The sequence below is a fragment of the Phyllobates terribilis genome, unplaced genomic scaffold, assembly GCF_046119375.1.
Source record: "Phyllobates terribilis strain yellow unplaced genomic scaffold, ASM4611937v1 Scaffold_5__5_contigs__length_657084704, whole genome shotgun sequence".
Taxonomy (NCBI): domain Eukaryota; kingdom Metazoa; phylum Chordata; class Amphibia; order Anura; family Dendrobatidae; genus Phyllobates; species Phyllobates terribilis.
This window is the reverse complement of record NW_027362765.1, coordinates 293,219,151-293,242,695: the sequence shown is the minus strand read 5'-3', so window position 1 is coordinate 293,242,695 and position 23,545 is coordinate 293,219,151. Positions and strand designations below refer to the sequence as shown.

The 23,545-nt window shown below is 48.3% G+C and overlaps 1 protein-coding gene across 1 annotated transcript; it reads left to right on the top strand.

Moving 5' to 3' along the window:
• Positions 1-482: 482 nt before the first annotated feature.
• Positions 483-10,885, top strand: LOC141273013 (glutathione S-transferase P 2-like). The gene is made up of 7 exons (XM_073684310.1): positions 483-602; positions 870-905; positions 3,522-3,634; positions 5,822-5,909; positions 8,366-8,469; positions 10,459-10,566; positions 10,645-10,885. Coding segments are annotated over exons 1-7 (633 nt in total). The 5' UTR covers positions 483-601; the 3' UTR covers positions 10,828-10,885.
• Positions 10,886-23,545: the final 12,660 nt, after the last annotated feature.

The window sequence follows — 23,545 nt, the reverse complement described above, 5'->3', positions numbered from 1 at the left end:
ATAATTCTGCACACTTTTATAAAGAGTGATATCCTTAAGGCCACGGCCCCACTATCTCTATTTGGTCAGTACTTTTTCTCAGGAGTGGGAGCCAAAACCTGGTGAGGAACAATCAGAGAAAAGGTATAATAGAAACAAGTCACCAATTCTGGATTTATCACCCACTCCTGGTTTTGTCTCCCACTCCTGAAAAAAATACTGACCGAATACTGACCAAATACTGATAGTGAGTCCGTGGCTTTAGCTATATGCTCACTCATTACAAAAATACCTAATCTGTTCATCCAATAATCTTAAACTTTAAACAGCTCAGAGGTGGAAAATCTGCATAAAAATGATATGATCAAAATACTCACTAACCTTATAATTGTGCATACAGTGTATGTCCTCAAGAGATCATAAAATTCATTATACTGTATATAAAAAAAATCTTGGCCTCCCCAATAGTTCTGCCATGCCAATCACTTTCTGCCCTTTGTACTCTGCTCTGTATGTTACATCACTATGACTCAGCAGATCACTTATCTGCTATACATCAATATTAGAGCAGGGTGTAGGCTGCATTCTGCACAGACACAGCTCAACGCCTCCTACCCAAACCAGTAAGCACAGCTCTCCTGCATTTGTCCGTTTGATAACTCTTTATAGATAGTTTATGTTTAGTATTGCTATATGGCGCTCAATTGTAATATGTCTTGCCCTTGGCACCATGTATATCACAAGCAACCAATTCGTTTTCTAACAATAGTTTATTTTTTGTTCAAGAAATGCTTTTATTAGTGGATCTGTATAGAAGGGTCACATACTTACCAGGCAGTTTATGCATATTATACATGTCAAGCATTTTAACCCTTGCGTCTCTCTTGCAGTGTCTGGATTTACATTGACTTACTTTCCAATAAGAGGTAAATATAAACAGTTTAAACCCTGGTAACTTATGTTTATGAATGCTCTAAAACTAATCTAAAACTGATCCATTGGGGAAGATTTATTCACATCTTATTGCATTTATTTTTTATATATAGTACGTGGTTCTCTGTTGTGCAAGTTGCATTTTTGCTGGTTAATTTATATATACACTGTGTTCCAAATTATTATGCAAATAATATTTTCTCATATTTTCCCAAATTACCTATATGAATTGCAGTCATTGTAATTTTCCAGTCAAATAACTATTAGAGTACAATTGAAAGGTTTTTGTACAAACTGCCTATGATAACAGTATATTTAAAAAAAAATAAAAAACTCAAACTGCACTCAAAATGCATGTTCCAAATTATTATGCACAGCAGAGTTTTCAACCTTTTCATTTTAATAAAGAACAAAAAAAATGGTCATTTTTGAAATTATAAGCATTAGCAGGTTATTACAAACTGAAATCAAACAGTTTTCAACTGAAAACTTTATTCTAGGTGATGTTACATTTGCACATAGGACCCCTTGTTCGAAAGGAGCTTCTGAACTCTCTCGTCCATTGAATTTGTCAGGTTTTGGATGGTTTCTGCTTTAATTGTTTTGCATGAGGACAGAATACCCTCCCAGAGCTGTTGCTTACATGTGAACTGCCTCCCGCCATCATAGACACTCCTTTTAATGATGCTACAGAGGTTCTCAATGGGGTTGAGGTCAGGGGAGCATGGGGGTCACACCATAAGTTTGTCCCCTTTTATGCCCATAGCAGCCAGAGATGCAGATGTGTTATGTGCAGCATGAGACGGGGCATTATCATGCATGAAAATGATCTTGCTGCGGAATACACGGTTCTTCTTCTTGAACCATGGAAGGAAGTGCTGTTTGAGAAACTCAACATACATTATGGAGTTCATCTTTACCCCTTCAGGGATTCTAAAAGGGCCGACAATCTCTCTCCCCATGATTCCAGCCAAAAACATTACTCCACCTCCTCCTTGTTAGCGCCGTAGCGCCGTAGCCGTGTTTGCATGGGGTGTCCATCAACCAGCCATCCTCCACTCCATCCATCTGGACCATCGAGATCATTTCATGCATGATAATGCCCCATCTCATGCTGCACATAACACATCTGCATCTGCGGGAGGCAGTTCACATCTAAGCAACAGCTCTGGGAGGGTATTCTGTCCTCGTGCAAAACAATTAAAGCAGAAACCATCCAAAACCTGACAAATTCAATGGACGAGAGAGTTCAGAAGCTCCTTTCGAACAAGGGGTCCTATGTGCAAATGTAACATCACCTAGAATAAAGTTTTGAGTTGAAAACTGTTTGATTTCAGTTTGTAATTAAGAAGAACATCGATCACGCTCTGCACAGGGAAAAAAAATTGAACGGTTATTCCCAAAATCCTAAGTTATATTCCCTATTACTTACTGATTGCTAAGCGCTGGAAAAACCACAAAGCTTCTAGAACTCCTGTTCTCTAGTCTTATTGTGAACAAATTCTTGTTCTTTTCTTTGTGAATTGATCTCATTTGCACATGTGTAAGGTGCCTCAGCAAGGTAGTCGTGGGCGAGCTGTAGCTTTTGCTCGCTCTGGCACCCTACAGACATTACGTGTCCTCCCTCAGATGTGTAGCTGTGTATGTGGTGCTCTCCACTTATTTCAGCCCATCCGTTCACGGCTGTCTCCAGGCATTTCTCTTCTGGGACCAGGGCTGTAATAAATTCAGAGGACTCGAGGTTCTTAACCATAACTGGGACTTTACTTGGGAAAGAGGAATATATACAGTATTTACAGGCAGATATAATGGATAAGGCCCAACAGGTTATCATCTCCCTCACAGGCGCTGACAACATCTTCAGCCCTGGTTCCCTCTTTAAGTGAAGCATCTCTGTAACTCTAATCTGTAGCCCAAGAGAATCTTCCTCACAATCGACAGTGTATCCGGATCCTATATCTCCTCCACGCCTTAGCCTGGAGGCCTATCTTCCTCTGCTGCCTGCAGACTGAAAGTGCCCCGGGTCCTCAATACCTCCGTTGCGTTTCTCCGGCCGGCTAACAGGACTCTTGCGTAGGGAGATCTTCACACTGGTGATCCTACTGTCTGGGGTACGGAGCTCCCGTCTACCCAACAGCCACCATATAATCAGGCTGCCCGTACAGTTCACTGTCCCAACTCTCACTCACTTGTTCTGGAAACTCACCACAGGTTTCCTAGAGTGCCCACCCTCTATGGGCTACCCTTTTACTCAATTAACTCCTCACTATCACCATGCTAGCAGACTCCTACTAACAGCTGTACCCGACAGTGGCATCTTGTGGCTGGTTATAAGTACTGCAGCCCACAAGGAATTATGTTAAACTACACTCTAGATATACTCAGTTTATGACCATGGCACCAAGTTCCCCCTCTACTCTACGGACTGGACCACTGAAGCTAACCCCTTAGCTTGGCCTAACAACAGTTCAGAGAGATCTAACTACGGGAACATTTTCTTTAACTACTTCAGTGCCAAAGGAAAGTTACATCCTTCCTCACTATTACACATGGCAGATCATGACTGGCATAGTTTTAAAAATTCTTATTCCTATTTTGCATTTTTAAAGGGCGAGCTGAGGCAATACGCCTGCTGTTAGCAGATCAAGGTGCCTCATGGACTGATGATGAGGTGCAGATGCAGGACTGGGCTGCAGGAATAAGAGATCTGAAGAAAAATGCGGTAAGGAGACATGAGCCATTAGGGTATTCATTGGATGAAGTGGATAACGTGCTATTGTGCAGCAAATCTTCGAGACTTCTGTCACATACAAATACGCACGTCTTCTGTACAGATATAATAGAATCAGTCTTACTACATTCAGTTACAATCAATATTATTCAATCCCCATTTTAAATTTGGTTTATTGCAAACAGCAGAAAATGTATATATTTTGGTAATAAACGGAGTTAAAAATTCTGAACACAACTAATATAACAAGTTGTTTCTCCTAATTCAGCGCAAAATGCCACTTTTACTAACTACTTGCAATCCAAGGATTATTCAACCCTATAATTTTTCAACCTTGCATGACAAGTGTTTTTTTTTTAAAGGTTTCATTTTTTAAAATTGAAGATTAAGAACAAAAAGAAAAAATGGTATAAAAGAAGAAAAAAATCAATAAAACAAAAAGAAATACGAGTCCAACAATATTCCACATTTGAAGTTGTATAAACATTGATCAGGGATACTAATACACTAAGGGCATATTATAATAATGATTTATGTTAAGTCCGAACTCAGAGTAAAGCCTCCTTCACACGTCCTGATATTTCCTGTTCTGGAAATGCGTGCGTCATCCGTGTGTACGTGTGTGCCGTCCATGTGCACCATCCGTGTGACGTACTGGAATAGAATGCTGAATAAAACTGACAGATGTTTAGGTGTTAAAGATGTGCAAAGATAGAGATGGATACAAGGTAAATAGATGATAGATACGTAGATAGATAGATATGGGGTAGATAGATAGATATCCGTGAGATATATTATTGGTGCCTTGCGTGTGCAGTTTAATGTACATGTGTTAAGCTAATAAATAATTTTGATAACCAGCAAAAGTAAAGTAAACTGATATTATCAGGCTGGTAAGGTCCATGAACATTGTGCCCTTCCCAGCCTAAAATACTAACTCTCAGCTGCCCCAGAGGTGGCGCATCACATTAGAAGCACCAATTCTGGTGCTTTGCCAGACAAAAAAAAGCCATGCAGCTCTGATGTAATTTTCAGAATCCGCCGCAGTCCACCAAAACCGCCGTAGTCCAGAAATAGATACCTGAAAAACATAAAAATAGAGAAATAAAAACAATACATTAACAATAAATTGGTGAACCAGGGAAAGTGTGGGTGACTGTTTTTACTGTTTCATACTATTTTTGTGTGTGTGTGCTTTTATAATTACTGGGTTAGTAATAGGGGTGTCTGATGGACATCTCTCCATTACTGACCCTAGGGCTTTATGTTCGCTGTGTTTTTTGACAATCACAACTGACAGCAACCCCAATCTATCATTACCCCGATTGTCACCACACCAAGACATTCGTGAAGAGTGAGGCAAAGAGCCAGAATTGGCGCATCTAGTGTGATGTGCCACTACTTGGGCGGCTGAGGGCTGGTATTTTTAGGCTGGGAAAAGCCCATTATCCATGGACCTTCCAAGCCTGATAATATTAGCCCGCAGCTGTATGATTTACCTTTGCTGGTTTTCAAAAATAGGGGGGACCCCAGTAAAGGATCGGAGGACACCATGTAGCTGTTTAAAAATGAGAACGTTCTATATGTTTGAGTAGTTATGAAATCGATATAGAAATTTAGGTAAATCATTTTTTAAATATCTTGGAGAAAATATTTGATTCTTTCTGCAAACATACAATAGATCCAGACAGGCCGTGTGAATCAGAGAATTTTATAACTAATTTTCTTGATAGCGTCATGGGAGGACATACAGAGGAACAAGAAGAGCGGAGGTGGGAGGGGAAGGATCCCAGTGCCATGATTTGACAGGGGATGATGTCGTTGAAGGAAGTTACAAAATGACCTGTCTAAACATGACAACCTATGCTGGACTGGTGGTCAAACTTGATATCACGTGACCCAGCTACCTAAAAGGAAGATGGAAAAATGAATGAATGAACTAGAATGGAACAAGTTAAATAGCTAGGATACCACTGATGAGTGATCAGGGTCAAGCACATAAGGAAGTTTCACAGAAAAAAGAATAGTTTTATCTTTGTTCCTTCTTACTTTATACCAAACTCCAAAAAACATGTCTCATCCAAAGGGAAATGTCAATGAAAATATTTTCATATGTTGGCAACCTTTTTTTTATGATGCATATCTCATCTCAGGTCTTTGTCTGTGGATTGTTCATAGGTCTTTGGTCAAATTCCTCGTTTTCAGGATGGAGACTTTGTGCTGTATCAGAGTTGCACTATCCTGCGATACCTGGCCCGCAAATATGGTGAGCCTCATATTATTACATTTAACATTATCCAGAATTCCACATCTTCTATTACACTGGAGGAAGACTATAGGACATCATATTGTCAGATGAAATTGAATTGTGCTTAAGACTATGGATATAAAGAGACTTTAGAACAACTGACTAGACGTGAGCAAATCAAATTTGTTTCCAATTTTCTGAAATCCACTGGTCCAGGTGAATTTCAACAATTTGTGATTCGATTTTTGCAAATTGCCAAAAAAAGCTTTCATTTTACAAATTGCAGATGATTGTATCAGCCACAGGAGGCTCATACCAATAATAATAATCTTTATTTTTATATAGCGCTAACATATTCCACAGCGCTTTACGTACATTATCACCACTGTCCCCATCGGGGCTCACAATCTAAATTCCCTATCAGTATGACTTTGGAGTGTGGGAGGAAACCGGAGAACCCGGAGGAAACCCACACAAACACGGGGAGAACATACAAACTCCTTACAGATGTTGTCCTTGGTAAGATATGAATCCAGGACCCCAGTGCTGCAAGGCTGCAGTGCTAACCACTGAGCCACCGTGCTGCCCTATAATGCTTGGCAACTATCATATTACATGATATAGTGCAACCAATCTTTAGGCACTATCATATGCTGTATGAAAGGCGAGACAGAGAATGCAGCAGCCATTTTACCATGCGTTTTTTAAGCATTTCTGCAGCGTTATTGCTGCTGCAGAAACGCTTAAAAAACGCATTGTGGGCACACAGCCCAACAAAGATGAGTGTAATAGTCAATGTTACAGAAATTCAATTGATAGGGTAGAGAGAAGCGCTAATGTGGCGCCCCTGAGGGTTCGGTCACCACAGAGGTATTGCATCTCACCCAGAGGTGTGGTATCTCACTCTCAGGTAAGGAAGGAGTATGGCTCAGGACCCTAACACCTACATCCACTACACCACATTTCCGGGGGACAGGGCGATAATGCTCCCACGGGAGAGCACAAGTGTCCCTGATCCCTGGCTGGAGTGGGGAGGAACCACTTAGAGAGGGGGAACTATGTAGTGGATGGGTGGAGAACGTAGATCCTGGGAGCACTGAGTAGAAGATATAAAAGTAGGAACAATTTTGGTTCAAGGAGTTAGACAGTAGTGGTGAGGAGAAGTGACAGGAGCAGAGGCTCTGTATGAGCTCTGCTCCGCTACCGGGAGGTAGGAGGGTCAGGCAACAGTAGGGGAACCGGGTCCCCCAGCCAGCAGAGACTACAGGGCTCAACTGGGAACTGGAGGCTGCAGCACTTCAAGTACAGCAGGCCGTCCACACCAGCCACTGGGAAAGTAGCCACATAGGGTCAGGGGACGGAACACACATCACCCGCCAAGGCCCGAGGACACTGGACAGAGGTGCCGCTAGGTGTGAGGTACGATGAGAGAGGCCAGAGAGGACACACTCAAGGGGGTCCTGCTAAATGCTCCAGAGATACCTGAGGGTTGACCGAGCCCCTTACTGCATAAGCACAGGACGCCGTGGGCTCTTACACTGGCCCTGTAAGTGGAACTGCTTAAACCGTGAATAAAGGATCTGGGACTGCATCATCTGGACTCTGTGATCATTCTTGCACCGCGACACATTGCACCATCACCACCATCATCCCTACATGCTGCCCTGAAGCTACACTCTACCTGTGGGGAGTTACATCACCTTGCTGCACATACCACCAGCTTCAGCGGACTGCCCCGCAGCAGCGGTTACCAATAACCGCATTCCACAGGTGGCGTAGTCGAACTATATATAACAGAGACATATAAACTACCCTGGTTTGACCGCCCTGGGTCACGGACCGGGTCACCGCCACGGTGACTACAACCCCCAGCATCTACAGGGCCCAGCTCCGGGTATCCCCGCGGCCCAGGGGGCGCATCACTAACAGCAGCAGTGCCTCAGTGTGATTGATCAATGAAACTAAGGTGGTGTTTGTTTTAAAGAACTCGAAAGGGGTTACATACAGTCCTGGCCTACATCAGAGTGTTACACACATCTTTTCATGGCAATTGAAGGCTTTGCAGTATTGTGATCCAAGGCAAATCAATTAGCTGCAAAACAAACTTTTAGGAAAAATTTCTTGAACCTGGTGAATTTTAATTAAAGATGCATTTATCTTTACTACTAACTTTTTATTGTTGATCTATAGCTTAATGAATAGAATATGTATCCAATCATATGCAATTCTATTGTCACTCAATACTTAGAATAGTTCAGTAGCATTACAAAATATATCAGTGTTGCCCTAACCTTAAAAAGTTTTCAGGCTGTCGCTGCAATTAGATCTGATGGCAGATTACATTATTCTTGCTGTCGAAATACTAGAGGGGATGAGCATAGAGGCTAATGGCTAATGATCACACAAATAAGGCTAATTCTTCAAAATGTATACTTCAAAATGTACCCTGTAACCCTGTGTATTGTGTTCTACAGGTATCAGTGGAAGCAATGCACAGGAAATAGCAACCATTGAAATGATGAATGATGGGGTGGAAGATCTGAGACTGAAATACTACTTATTTCTCTTCTTGGACAAAGTATGTACAACAAAATATACCATTGATCTAAGCCCAGATACACAAGCGTGTTACCGGGCTAGCTACTAACCCATGTTGTTCCATGACATGACTCCAGTTGTATACTGAGTCCCATGAAGGTTTGTTGTCTTGGATTCATTTTTTAAAAATGCTTATACATGTCTTATTACAGAGGTAAATACGACCAGAATCATTGGCAACACTATATCGAGGAATACAGACGCAAAGTGCATATGTCTAATATTTACAAGATTTTTCCTGTGATCAGGCCAATCAATAGATTTATTGATTTCAGAATCTCCTATGATGATCAAGATGGAAAGTCAATGGATGCACACTTCTATGTGCCCACGATGCAGAAATGCTCAGGATTTTTTCCTGAGCGTTTCTGCATCTCCCTGGCAGAAAAAAACGCATGCGGATTGTACATGCGGATTGTACATGCGTTTTCCTGCCAGGGACAAGCGGATGTGAAGCTTCTTCACATGCATTTCCGCATGCGGGTTGACAAGCGCTTTCCAAGAGATTTTAGCATCACTTGGAAAGTGCTTGTCAACTTGGTCACACTATATAAATCCATGCAACCAGCATGGATTTATATAGTGTAACCCGAGAGAATGTTAAAAAATAAAAAAATAAATATATACTTACCCTCCGATGGCCCGCGCTGTCTTGCTTCGCTCGGTCCCGGCTGCCGGCAGCGGTAGAGTGAAGGACCTGCCGACGTCAGCGTCGCGTGACCCGTCACATGACTCTGACGTCAGCGCAGGTCCTTCATTCCTTCTCGAAGTGCCGGGAAGCAAGGAGGAGCGCACCGTGGGCCGCCAGAAGGTAAGTATACATTTATTTTTTATTTTATTATTTTTTTACAGCTTTTTTAATGGTACCTGGGTGTGGATGAGACTCTCCTCTCCTCTACACCCGGGTACCATCCGCACATTAGAACGCGCCAATTACGCAAGTACAGATGCAGTCTTGTGGAATTGGCACGTTCTAATGCAAGTCAATGGCGGCGAAAACGCAGCACTTCCGCAAAATAATTGGTAGTGCTGCGTTTTTTTCCACAATGATAATCCGCAGCGGAAATTTCCGCAGCATGTACACAGCACATGCGGATTATCATTGGGGAACATGACAGACCTTCTACCAAGCGTTTTTTAAGCATTTCTGCAGCGTTTTTGCCGCTGCGGAAACGCTTAAAAAACGCATCGTAGGCACACAGCCTAACTCGAAATGACAGCCCAAGCCTAAAACACAATGACAACCAATTCCAAAATGTCCTCGAGTGCATATGTACTTTATTGACTGGGTTCTCACTTGAGACTCCCTATATGTATTACAGTGGAGAACTAATTAAAAATGGCCATACGATAACTAAGGTGTTGGCTAAAAGCTTGTGTGGTGTTTTTTTCAACAGAGAAAGGGACATAAGAAATTGCCTGACCTGCTGCTAGGGAGAGTTAGGCTACGTCCCCACTATCAGTATTTGGTCAGTATTCGGTCAGTATTTTTTCTCAGGAGTGGGAGCCAAAACCAGATGAGGAACAATCAGAGAAAAGGTATAATAGAAACAAATGCACCAATTCTGCATTTATCATCCACTCCTGGTTTTGGCTCCCACTCCTGAGAAAAAATACTGACCAAATACTGATCAAATACTGATAGTGGGGCCATGGCCTTAGGCTGAACATAGACTTTGGATAGCTATATCTCCTGGCTTCTCCAGACACATTCATGTAATTTCAATGGGGAGTCAGGAGAAAACATCTGCCAGGCATTTGTTATGATAGCTTATGTCCCACAAAACGAGGGAGGGTCGGAATTTTAATTTGATATTGGTCAATGTGCATGGAAACAAAATGTATCTAATACGAATAGACAAATTAAAGGCTTTTAAATTAAAGGAGCAGACAACAGTCTAATGTTTATGAGGGCCTCCTAACTTACAGTACTTCAGATAGAGGTCTAAAAACCTATCTTGTCTTCCAGGAGCCAAACAAAGAAAAATTTCTGACAGACCTGGCAACTCAGCTGAGTTATTTTGAAAGAATCCTTTCCAATAATTCCAATGGATCAAAATTCCTTGTGGGAGATAAGGTAAGTAAAAGCATATGGCCAGTAAATATGTACATTTTCCATATTAGAGCTTGTTCAGATCTTACATTTTGACTACAGATATCATATGCTGACTACAATCTTCTGGACACTCTACAATGTAACCTCGACGTTGCCCCATCATGCCTGTCTGCCTACCCACTTCTGTCAGGCTATGTTGAACGACTACTGAAAAGACCAAATATCATTGAATATCTGAAAACTGAGGGTCGTAAGAGACGTCCTATAATCCCCAAGAAATAATGAGTATTGGATGCCATCAAGTCTTCTGCTTTTCACAAATAAACCTTTCTGTAAAGCATGTATAGTTTGGCTTTGTAATTTTTTTCACATGACCAGATTGACTAGATAAAGGGTCTCAAACATTTTTTGTGTGTCAGAATAATGAAAAAGCACATTTTTTCACATTTTTTATTTTGTTTATGGTGTTCATCATATGGGTTGTGGTAGTTTTATAGCTTAGGTCGCCCAAGATGCAGTGATACCAAAAGTGTACTTTTTAATTTACGTTCATTTTTACATAAAACAGAGTTTATGTTTTCATCGTCTATTTTGATTTTTTTTTCACATTTCTTTTCATTTTTACTTAATCCCTATAGGGAACTTTAACTTTTACTTAACTGATCACTGATCTAATACCCTGCAATACATCTATGCTGCTGGATATTAGCTCTGTCAGTTTTATACTGACACTTCACCTTGCAGGCCACTGTAGCTGGCTGACCCAAAGGCACAACCACCAGCACCCTATGATTGCTAGGTGCCGATTGGATTAAAGAGGGAGTCCCTTCCCTCAAATGACCCTGTAATTTGAGTTGTCACTCTTGTCAGTGGTAACTAAGAGGTTAATTGGCTATGATCATTAATAATACTGATTGTGGTAGTTGCAGCAGGGTGTCATCCTGTGATATTGTCACTCAAGGAATGACTAGTGCAACACAGAGGGAAAGGGAGCCCAGACACTAGGGAAAGGGGGGAGTGGAGATCACCTAGTCTTGTCTAGTGTCACCCTGTCCCTATATTGGCTCTTCACCAGTCGGCGCATGCGTGCCTCACCCTGACTTTCCCTGGCGTATGGCTAAGGCTAGGGAAGGAAGGAGATGAGCACTAGTCGATCTCCACTAAACTCTGTAGACAACAAGGGCAGACAAACTGGGGGGAATTACTTAGCTTTAGACGACTCCAAACAAATGCGCATACGGCCTCAAGCTCCAGAGGGGGCAAAGTACTGCTCTTGCTAAGCCTCACAAGTAGTAATGAATATCGCTGGCACTTTCCTCTTAGACACACCAGGTATTTATACACCCAGGTCAGGGAGCTAATTAGCCAGAGGGAGGTGGCCGCTGGGTCCAAGAGACAGCCGGCCTCTAGGAAGATGTTTGTAATGCCAAACGTAGAGATCTCCTGCAACCAACTGCAGGGCAACTGTCTGTCACCTCTGACACACCAGTGACAGATATATTGCTGGCTCTCCTTGTGAACCGGCACGATCATTGCTCTGTACTGTATCTATACAGCAGTTTGCAGGAAGTAACCTCCCACTGTGCTGTACATGTATGGTGGATGTCAGTAAGGGGTTAAAAAAAATCATGCTCTCCAGATTCATCTACCACTGCCACCAATGTGAAGAAACAGCACCAGGGGGGCCCTGCAGAATCCCACTGTCGCCGCTTCTTCCGGTGGATCCACACCCCGTCACCCACCTGACATCACACTATTACAGACGGAGCACGTGATACGGATCTACCCTTTGCACCAACGTGACGTTCCGCACTCCCTCAAGGACGCGTAAGGTCAGATCGGCACAGTTCTACACTGTCACCTCCTGTCCACACGGGTACAGAGAGGCACCAGGGAGTGGGACAAGGTGGTTCACTCAGACGCTGACGTGGCCCCACACTCTCCCACACTCCTGACAGGCTGAGAGACTCTTTCACTACTCCAGTGAAGCAGAGCCTTGTCGGCCTGGACAGAGCTGCCACCAGTTTCTATTTGATATACAGACTTATATCGGGCTAGAAACCAGCCCGGTAGTGCGTCGTTGACCAAACAACAGACGTGAGGTTCGTGGTTCGAGATAAAAGACCAGCCAAAGATTAAATGATATATTTAATCGCCATAAGGGCTCACTAAACAATCTACTATATACACAAGGTTATACATATGCAGTGGTCAGAGTTACAAATACAAAAGCAGGGTACATCAAGCATCACAGATCTTAAAGTCAATTACCGGTAGATGGAAATCATGGCTCGGGGGTTGAATGTGTGCCCTGCTTGGTTGCTGGACTTGTCCTTCACATCCTCATGTCACGAGCTTCCCCAGGGAAAAGACAATATGCTTTTGCTACACAGCCCTTCTAACTCTCTGGAAACTCCCACTACCTGCCCCCTGTTCAGCCCAAGTCGCCTTGGCCTGTGGCCCATATCTCCTTACTGGGTGGTCCCAGGGAACCGGTCCTGGTATCATTGGACCCGGCAGGGCCCTTGCTACGTGTGGGTACCAAACACAGCAGTTGTAGGAGGTTCCAAAAGGCTGGGATGTGTATCTCCTCATCCCTACACACTAGAGTGGGCTAGGATGCAGTCGGGTGTTTGCTATCTTTCCCTGAGCTAGAAAATCCATTTTGTGAAGAGCTGGGACATAGAGTTCGTCCACAGCTCAGTATAGAAATATAGTACCTTAACAAAACAGCATGTTACGCTCACACCACGAACCGAGGAGTGCCTGCAGGGGCGTGACTAGGGACCTCTCCAGATCCGACCACTAACACACGGCGGCTTAATCGACTCCGTGGTCCGAGGAGGGACGTGGGAGGTGGCCCAGGTGCTACTCCAGGTCAGACCCCGGTCACAGCTGTTGACCCACTCAGGGGAATGCAGGAACAGGCAGGTTTGGCTGGTATGCAGACAGTCGGGTGCTGGCAGGTATGACTGGTACGCAGACAGGTGGGTACCGGCAGGCACTTCTGGTATGCAGGCAGGCGGGTACCGGCAGGCACGGCTGGTATGCAGGCAGGCAGGTACCGGCAGGCACAGCTGGTATGCAGGCAGGCGGATACTAGCAGGCATGGCTAATATGCAGACAGGCCGATAATGCAGACAGGCGGGTACTGGCAGGTAGGGAAACAGGCTGGATAGGGACCAGTACAGACTGGGATACAGAAACAGAGCCACAGGTGCGGTGGACAAGCAGAGCAGAGCAGTGCCGCAGGCGAGGAGGACAAGCAGAGCAGAACCGCAGGCGCAGAGGACAAGCGGAGCAGAGCAGAACCGCAGACGCGGAAGACAAACGGAGCAGAACCGCAGGCGCAAAGGACAAGCGGAGCAGAGGAGAACCGTAGACCCGGAGGACAAGCGGAGCAGAGCAGAACAGCAGACGCGGAGGACAAGCGGAGCGGAGCAGAGCAGAACCGCAGACGCGGAGGACAAGCGGAGCAGAGCAGAGTTAAGCTGCAGGTGCAGAGGGCAGGAAGAGCAGAGCGGAGCAGAGCCGCAGGTGCAGGCTGACAGGACAGGGCTCTGTTCACATGGAACAGACTGGAAAACACAGGAAGATAGCTAGAACACAGGAGGTAGATACGGGGGCAGGGAAACGGGACAAGCAGAACCAGATACACACAAGGTACTTGCAATGAAGTAGCGAGTGGACACAAAACTCACAAACAGAAGTACAGAGACAACGAGCTGGAGTTAGGTGCAGGTTCAGACACTGCAGGAAAAGGGAAGGATCGGACATAGAGACACTCAGGTAACGGGCTAGGACACAGTTCAGACAGGAACTGAACCTGGAACAAGATACTGGAAAGAGCCTGGGTACTCAGCCCCCAGGGTGGCGGAAACAGACTAGAAGTCACAGATACAGGTAACGGGCCTGGGTACTCAGCCCCCAGGGTGGTGGAAACAGACAAGATACAGGACAGGACCTGGCAACTCAGTTGCAAAGAACACACTGAAAGAAAGTGTCGCTCAGGGCCCTCATACTGGGTGGAGGGGGTTTAAGTATCCAGTGACTCACAGCAATAGGCTGGGGACGCATTAGGACTGTGCACACTGTAACTTTAAGAATCAGGAAGTTACTGGGCCGCCGCCCTAAGCAATCAGACAAGAGACATGCACACAGCAAGTAATGGAGCAAAGTGTGCAGCCTGGACTGATAGATAAGTTGGCGGTCTTGCATGGTGAGAGATGGTAAGCCATGCCAGCACGCCGCCAGGGATGTTACAGTACCCCCCCTTTACTCCCCCTCTTCTTCAACCCTGCAAGGATTTTCTGCAGAGAATTTGGAGGCCGATTCTTCTCTTCAAGAAGATTACCTCTTCTGTCCACTAGAGGGAACGAGACTGGTCTCACCATCTTGGTGACTAGGATGCTTCCTCCCATCGAGCCATCCTCAGCATCAGATAAAGAGGGTGAAGTACCAGGAACAGGACACACGAAAGTTTCTCCCCATTTGTTAATATCGGGTAGCACCCCAAAGGATTCATGGGACAACTGGAGATCCTCCACCAGGTTGAAAGGGTGCAGAGACTCGGGGGTAACCACCGCCTTGACGTACACTTTTCCAAGCTTACTGGATGAAGTGGATGAAGTACCAGGTACAGGATGTAGGAAAGTCTCTCTCCATTTGTTATCAGGTAGCACCCCGGAGGATTCAAGAGACAACTGGAGGTCCTCCGCCTGGTTGGAGGGTTGCAGAGACTTGGAGGTAGCCACCGCCTTGATGGACTTATTGCCTGATTTTTTAGAGATGGAGGATCCTTGCTTTGGGACCAACTTCAGTCTGGTTTCTGAGATGACACGTCTGCGAGGCAGGGCGGTACCTGAAGCCAGATCATTGGTACAATTGTCGAGACTGTGTGGGGACATTGCCTCCGCTTCCCCTCCTTTGGAGACTTCAGCACACAGTGAGTCAGCGACTAGCAGATATGGTGAAGATGAAGAAGACATTGATGACTGTCCTGAAGGTATGGGGACTGGACACCCCTTGTACCTCAGCAGTCCCCCAGGAAATGCCATGCAGGATCTCCAGACCTGAGCGGGCACTAGATCTCTTGGCTCTGGACGACCTGTGGGTAAACCAGACAGCACCTGGAATGTGAACTTCTTCATGTGTAATGATCCAATCTGGAGCTTAATTTGTACAGACATATTTTGACTGTTTCTGAGTAGGGCTCGTCCCTCCGCTGACAATGCCCAAAACGGATTCTGCAGTTGTCGGACGGGAATCAGACACTTACTCTTCAAGGCTTTAAGCCCAAAACTTCCAGTTAATCCGAGGCCTTCACTTGCCACGGACACAGTCATGGTCATCTGTGGAGAGGAAATACTAACGCCAAGGGCAGCCTCTCCTACAGGCCTAATGTCTTGAGACTCTCCAACCTTCGCTGGACAAAGACCGTCAGGGTGACCCAAACAACCGCAACGGGTCCTCAATCCGATTTTATGACTGAGTTCTGGCCTCTGCTTTGACTGACGAACATGGTCAACCTTCATAGATTCTGTGCGGATAGCTGCCTCTACAGGCTGGGGAACAGGAGGTCTTTGGGAGGACAGAACCTGACGTGATGGTTTACCTCTACGCCTTGCACGTCTGGACTGCCTCTTGAGGTTGGAAAGAGAAGTATTCTGCGGAGCATTGTCATCCTGTGTGGATTCTGCGTGGGCAGCAGCCTCATCAGGCTGGGGAACTGGTGGGCTACCTACACGCATCACCCATCAGGACTGCTCCAGGATATTGGAAAGGGAAGCTTTAGCAGAAGATTCAGGGCTAGGGTCATCGAAGACCATTAGAAAGGCCACCATGAAGGCCTGCAGGTCAGAGACGATATGATCCCATGTTTCCCATAGGGAGGGTGATCCAATTCAAGGCATCACCCGCTAGGTAGGACATCAGAAATGCTACTTTAACCCGATTGGTGGGAAAATAGTGAGCATAGAATTTGAAATGCAGCATGCATTGCTCCACAAACGCACGGCTTTGTTTGGGATCCCCATAGTACCGTGGTGGATCCGCAGGAACGAGTTCTGATAGCTCCATTTGGGCCGGTGGGTAAATCGCCTGGACCTCAGCTTGAGAAAATTTTTTTCCTTGGTGCACGTATTCGCCAGACAAGGATTCAAATGTCTCCAAGAGCGAAGGGCTGTGGGGCTCAACGGGGACCATGGCCTGAGCAAACTGTTCTGCTCCGCTTGTCCTCCACGCCTGCGGTTCTGCTCTGCTCTGCTCTGCTTGTCCTCCGCGCCTGCGGCTCTGCACTGCAGAGTTAAGCTGCACCTGCAGAGTTAAGCTGCAGGTGCAGAGGGCAGAAGGAGCAGAGCAGAGCCACAGGGCTCTGTTCACATGGAACAGACTGGGAAACACAGGAAGATAGCTAGAACACAGGAGGTAGATACGGGGTCAGGGAAACGGGACAAGCAGAACCAGATACACACAAGGTACTTGCAATGAAGTAGCGAGTGGACACAGAACTCACAAACAGAAGTACAGAGACAACGAGTTGGAGTTAGGTGCAGGTTCAGACACTGCAGGAAAAGGGAAGGATCGGACATAGAGACAAACAGGTAACGGGCTAGGACACAGTTCAGACAGGAACTGAACCTGGAACAAGATACCGGAACGAGCCTGGGTACTCAGCCCCCAGGGTGGCGGAAACAGACTAGAAGTCACAGATACAGGTAACGGGCCTGGGTACTCAGTCCCCAGGGTGGCGGAAACAGACTAGAAGTCACAGATACAGGTAACGGGCCTGGGTACTCAGGGTGGCGGAAACAGACAAGATACAGGACAGGACCTGGAAACTCAGTTGCAAAGAACAAACTGAAAGAAAGTGTTGCTCAGGCCCCTCCTACTGGGTGGAGGGGGTTTAAGTATCCAGTGACTCACAGCAATAGGCTGGGGATGCATTAGGACTGCGCACACTGTAACTCTAAGAATCAGGAAGTAACAGGGCCGCCGCCCTAAGCAATCTGACAAGAGACATGCACACAGCAAGTAATGGAGCAAAGTGTACAGCCTGGACTAATAGGTAAGTTGGTGGTCTTGCATGGTGGGAGATGGTAAGCCATGCCAGCACGCCGCCAGGGATGTTGCACAGCACATGTTGAGAACAAGGAGAGGATCTCAGCAGGGGGCTTGCCTGTCAGCTCAGCTCACGCTGCAGAGGGACACTCACACTGAAGCTCCCCTCCCTTCTCTCTTACAGCTGGGAGTTGGGTTACACTGTGCTTTGAGACCTGACAACCAGGAACATGGGATTATTCTAAAATATCCTTTAGAGGGCGCTAGGGGGCAGCACTCGGTGTTCCCCCACACGCCCATCCGCAACTTCCCCTTGTCGGGACAAGCTGTCTGCATTGCCATGCTTGCGGCCCTTTCTGTGGCGAATGGCGAAGTGGTACTGCTGGAGCGCAAGGCTCCATCGCAGCAATCTCCCATTCATTCCGGACATGGTGTGTAACCAGCTGAGGGGATTGTGGTCTGTTTCCATGGTGAATTGGCATCCATACAAGTATGGCTGCAGACGCTGCAGGGCCCACACAATTGGCAGACATTCCTTTTCCATCGTAGAATACGCCACCTCCCTCGGCAGGAGCTTTCAGCTCAGGTACAAAATGGGGTGTTCATGGCCCATAGTGTCGACCTGGCTGAGCACCGCACCGAGGTCAAAGTCACTGGTCTGCACTACAAACGGCCGCTCGAAGTCGGCTGCCTGTAGTACAAGAGAGGGCAGTCTTCAGTGCCCGGAAGGCCGTCTCACAATCGTTTGTCCAATCGACTGCGGAGGGCAGCTTCTTCTTGGTGAGGTCCATCAGGGGCTTAACCAGGCTACTATAGTGAGGGACGAACCTCCTATAGTACCCGGTGGGGCCCAGGAAGAGCATCACCTGTTTCTTGGTCCTGGGGGTTGGCCAAGATGCGATGGCATCCACCTTCCCGGGCTCTGGCTTCAGAGTTCCCCCCATCTACACGGTGCCCCAAGTAGTGGACCTCACTCATACCCAACTGGCACTTTTCCAGCTTAATGGTCAATCCTGCCCGTTGGATCTACCCGAGCACCTGCACCAGATGCTATAGGTGATCCTCCCAGGTGAGACTGAAGATGGCAATGTCATCCAGGTACGTGGCCGCATACCCTTCGAGTCCCTTGAGCGTGTTGACCATCCGCTGAAAAGTGTCAGGGGCATTCTTCATGCCGAAGGGCATCATCTGCCAATACCCTCTGCTCAGGTCCATGATGGTCAGGTACTTAGCCTGGCCAGCTGATCGAGCAGGTCATCGATGCGCGGCATTGGGTACGCATCGTGACTGTGACTGCGTTGAGCCCCCTGTAGTCCACGCTGAACCGGCTTGTCTGGTCCTTCTTTGGGACGAGGACCACAGGCGAGGCCCAAGCACTGCTGGAGGGTTGGATGACCCCCAGCTTCAGCATCTCGTCAATCTTCTGGCGCGTGTGCTGCTGCACTTCCAGGGAAACCAGTTATGCTGAGCACCGGATTGGGGGGGGTGATCCCCGGTGTCCATGTGATGGACAGCCGACTCTGTCTTTCCGGGCTTGTTGCTGAACAAATCCCAGAAGAGGTGCAGGGTTGCCCACAGCTGGGACCGTTGGTCCGACAACAGCTGGTGGCAAACCTCCACTTCCTGGTCCCACCCGCCCTGGCTTGGGCAAGCATGTCCGGAAGGGTCTCCGCCTGTCCCTCCTCTGGCAGGTTGCACACGGGAAGGGCGCAGGCCTCCCGTTCATGATGTGCCTTCATCATGTTCACGTGGAAGGCCTCTTGCCTTCCCCGGGCGTGGTCCAGGGTGACCAGGTACATCACGGCATTGAGCAGCTGATGCACGCGGTACGGGCCTTCCCAGGCTGCCTGAAGCTTGTCCTGCGGTACAGGGACCAGTACCCACACCTTTTGACCCACCTGGTAGGTCCTCTCACAAGCATTCTGGTCGTACCATCGCTTCTGGTCGGCCTGGGGTCGTGTCATATTGTCGTGCACCAGCTGTGCCAAGGCCCGCATTTTGTCACAGAAGCGCACAATATATTCGATGAACGACACTCCAAGGGTGGCTAAGTCCCCTTCCCAGACCACCTTCACCAGAGCCAGAGAGCCCCGCACACGCCGGCCATACAGGAGCTCAAAGGGGGCGAACCCCGTTGAGGCATGTGGAACCTCCCAGTAGGCAAAGAGCAGGTGTGGAAGGTACCACTCCCAGTCGCACCTGTGGGAGTCGACCAACATCTTAAGCATCTGCTTCAGGGTGCCATTGAACCGTTCGCACAGGCCATTGGTCTGTGGGTGGTGCGGGCTGGTCACCAGATATTGCACCTGTATTTGCTTACAGAGGTACACCATCAGCTGCGACATGAATTGGGTCCCCCGGTCAGTGGGTATTTCCTGGGGAAAACCCACTCAGGAGAAAATCTCCAATATGGTGGTGGCCACCTTGTCGGCCCAAATGGACGATAAAGCTACCGCTTCCGGGTACCGGGTGGCATAGTCTACTACCGTCAAGTATGAAGCGTTTCCTGAAGCTACTGGGAGTGGCCACCGGGCCAATCAAATCCATAGCCACCCTCCTGAAAGGCTCTTCAGTGGTGGGCAGAGTTACCAGTGGGGCTTTGGGGCGCCGCCCCATTTTCCCCACCTTCTGACAGGTGTCACACGACAGGCAGTAGGCTGCCACCTCGGCCCCCATCCTCGGCCAGTAGAAATGCTGGGCTAACCTGGCCTTGGTCTTATGGACCCCTAGATGTCCGACCATCGGAATCTCGTGCACCGTCCGCAACAACTCCGCCCTGAACGGATAGGGTACCACTAGCTGTCGGTCCCTGGGCCACACCTCCGGTGGACCGTTGCACGGTACAGCCGTCCTTGGTCCCAGACCACCCGCTCGAGGTCTGAGTCCAAGGGAGGCTGTGCCGCCTGCTCCTTAGGAGCTTTCAGGCTGTCGTCAGTCTCTAACGCCGCCTGAAACCCCTGACTGGACGTGGCCAGAATAGATAAAACTGCCACGTCTTCTGTCAGTTCCCCGGGACCTGTCTCCTGGTCTCCGTCTGACCCGGCAGCCACTTGGTCGGAAGGGGAGAAGCCGTTGGACTCCCAAGGGGCCCCTGGGGCCCAGGTGCCACCACTGGGCGTCACAGTGGCCACGGCCGCTGTGTCCGCGGGAAGTGCCCACTTCTCCTCTACTTCTGACCAAGTCTAGACAGACTACTCTGGCCCCTTGACATCCCGGTTGTGGGGGAACCCTGCTATGCGGCCTTACCTGGGAGCCCTACCGCTCCTGGGACAGGCCCGCCCTCCATGGCATGCTCCTCCTCCATTGTTTGCCCCCTGTTCGTCACCTTGGTAACTCCCTCACAGGACGAACTGTTCCAGCCGACCGGCTGGCTGCAATCTAAGGTTTTTTCACAGCCAACTTGATCAATCCACCCCCCCCCAGGGGAGAGGGACACAGTACATTACTCACCCCCGCATCCCCATCAGTAGGCATGTTAATAACATTGGAATCAATAGGGGTGGACATGATGTTGTCTGGGGAGTCTGGCCATGGGGGTTCAGAGGCCACATAGTGGGACACTAGCCGCCCCAAGTCCCTCCCAAGTAAAACACTCGCGGGAATGTTCGGGGTTACCCTCACCTAACACACTCCCCTCCCAGCGCCCCAGTCCAAATACACCTTGGCGACGGGCAGCGCCGGCTCGACGCCTCCAATCCCAGAGACGGCGAGAGTTTTTCCACGTATCAAATCCTGGGACGACACCGGGTCTGGTCGCACCAGAGTCATCTCAGTGCCGATGTCTCGTAGTCCCACGGCCTTGGCCTGGCCTATTGTGACAGTTTTTAGGTTTTCAAGGACCTCCCACCACCCCCACCCACACACAAAACAGTGGCCGGTCTCTGGGACGGGGATGGGCCCTTGTGGCGCTGGGGACACATAGCTTTGAAGTGGCCCAGCTGTCGGAAAAGGTGACACAAGTCAGAGTTCCCCTACTAGCGTGGAGAGGGAAGCATGGGTAGGTGCCCCCTTGGGCTTGGGGGCAGGGACAGCAGGCACCGCGTTTGACTTACTCCCTCTCCAGCCGGCAAGTTTCCTGGCTTCTGGAGTCCTGATGTTGGAATACTCGTCTGCAAGTGTCACTGTTGCACAGGCCCCCTTTGGCTTCTGGTCACGGAGGTACTGTTGGAGGTCCTCCGAGCAGTTCCACAGAAACTGCTCAGGTGCGATGGGCTTCTTCAGCTGCTGGATGGTGGTGAGCTCCAGTCCTGTGGTCTATTGTTCAACGGTCCTCAGTAGGGCCCACATGTCATCAACCCAGCTGTCTGCAGGACCCCGCTGCTGACTCCGGAGCTTCTTCCAGTACGTCTCAGGGGTCAGGTTGCACTGCCGGACCAGAGCCTGCTTGATATCCTCATACCTCAGGGTGGTTTCACTGGGCAGGTACCCAAAGATTTCCAGGGCCTTACTCATAAGGCGAGGGGTTAAGAACCGGACCCACTGGTACTCAAGCAGATGGTACTGACAGCAGTTTTTTTTCAAATGCCAGCAAGTGTCCAGGTCCCCTCCTTTGTCCAGCAGGGGGAAGTCCTCCGCCTGTAGCTTCGGGACTCCGATCTCGGGGGACTCGGTACCGGCTGGGGCCTGCCGCTGAAGCTGGAGCTGAAGCATTTTCTCCTGGTGCTCACGCTTCCGCTGACGTTCTGCTGTGGCTGCTGCTTCGAGACGTTCCTGATGCTTGCGTGCCTCGCGATGGTCCTCCATGAGAGTCTCTAAGATGGCCCTGTCCCCAGCCTGGAGACTCGCAAAGGCAACTTGCATGAGGGGGTCAGAGCCTGCCTGGCTGGGGGAATGGGCAAGTGGTGGGCGGTCCTCCACAGGGCCAACTGCTAGCGACTCTCTCCCTGGGGTGCCTGAGCGGGACTCCCCTTCTCTTAGAGCGACATTGTCTTCCACCTCCTCAACACCATCTGGAGCATTGGACATCTCATTGGTTCTGCTCCTGGTGCCACTGGCCATCCTTGCACGCTACCGTCGCTGGCACCGAACTGCAAACTGATGCACCCACACACCTTACAGTTTTTGCACTCTGACTGTCTAGTGCTGAGCTGATCCTAGGACCCCAGCAGCAAAAGCTACTACTGACAGTCCTTAGTGTCTGTGAGTATGCGTTAAACACTCACACACACTATTATCTCGATCCCACACCGCTTTCCACCAATGTGAAGAAATGGCAGCAGAGAGACCCCGCAGAATCCCACCGCTGCCACCAATGTGAAGAAATGGCAGCAGAGAGACCCCACAGAATCCCACCGCTGCCACCAACGTGAAGAAATGGCAGCAGAGAGACCCCGCAGAATCCCACCGCTGCCACCAATGTGAAGAAATGGCACCGGGGGGCCCCGCAGAATCCCGCTGTCACCGCTTCTTCCGGTGGATCCACACCCTGCCACCTGCCTGATGTCACACTACGCCAGACAGAGCACATGATACGGATCTACCCTTTGCACCAACGTGACGTTCCACACCCCCTCAAGGACGCACAAGGTCAGATCGGCACAGTTCTACACCGTCACCTCCTGTCCACACGAGTACAGAGAGGCACCAGGGAGTGGGACCAGGGGGTCCACTCAGACGCTGACGTAGCCCCACACTCTACCACACTCCTGACAGGCTGAGAGACTCTTTTACTACTCCAGTGAAGCAGAGCCTTGTCGGCCTGGATAGAGCTGCCACCAGTTTCTATTTGATATACAGACTTATATCGGGCTAGAAACCAGCCCGGTAGTTACCAGATTGTAACATCAACATATTTTAACAAAGACAACAGATCCTTACACTGGAAGAACAGTGTAGATAAGTCAGATACTACATGCAATCTACAGAATAATGGTGTAAAGTAGAGACCTGCAAAAAAGAAAGGTGTTAATCAGGCCATATTTTTCAAATCTGATATATGTTA

Coding starts and splice junctions, on each gene's coding strand:
- LOC141273013 (XM_073684310.1), top strand. Junction 3,635..5,821: donor GAGATCTGAAGAAAAATGCG/GTAAGGAGACAT, acceptor GATTGTTCATAG/GTCTTTGGTCAAATTCCTCG. Junction 8,470..10,458: donor TATTTCTCTTCTTGGACAAA/GTATGTACAACA, acceptor CTTGTCTTCCAG/GAGCCAAACAAAGAAAAATT.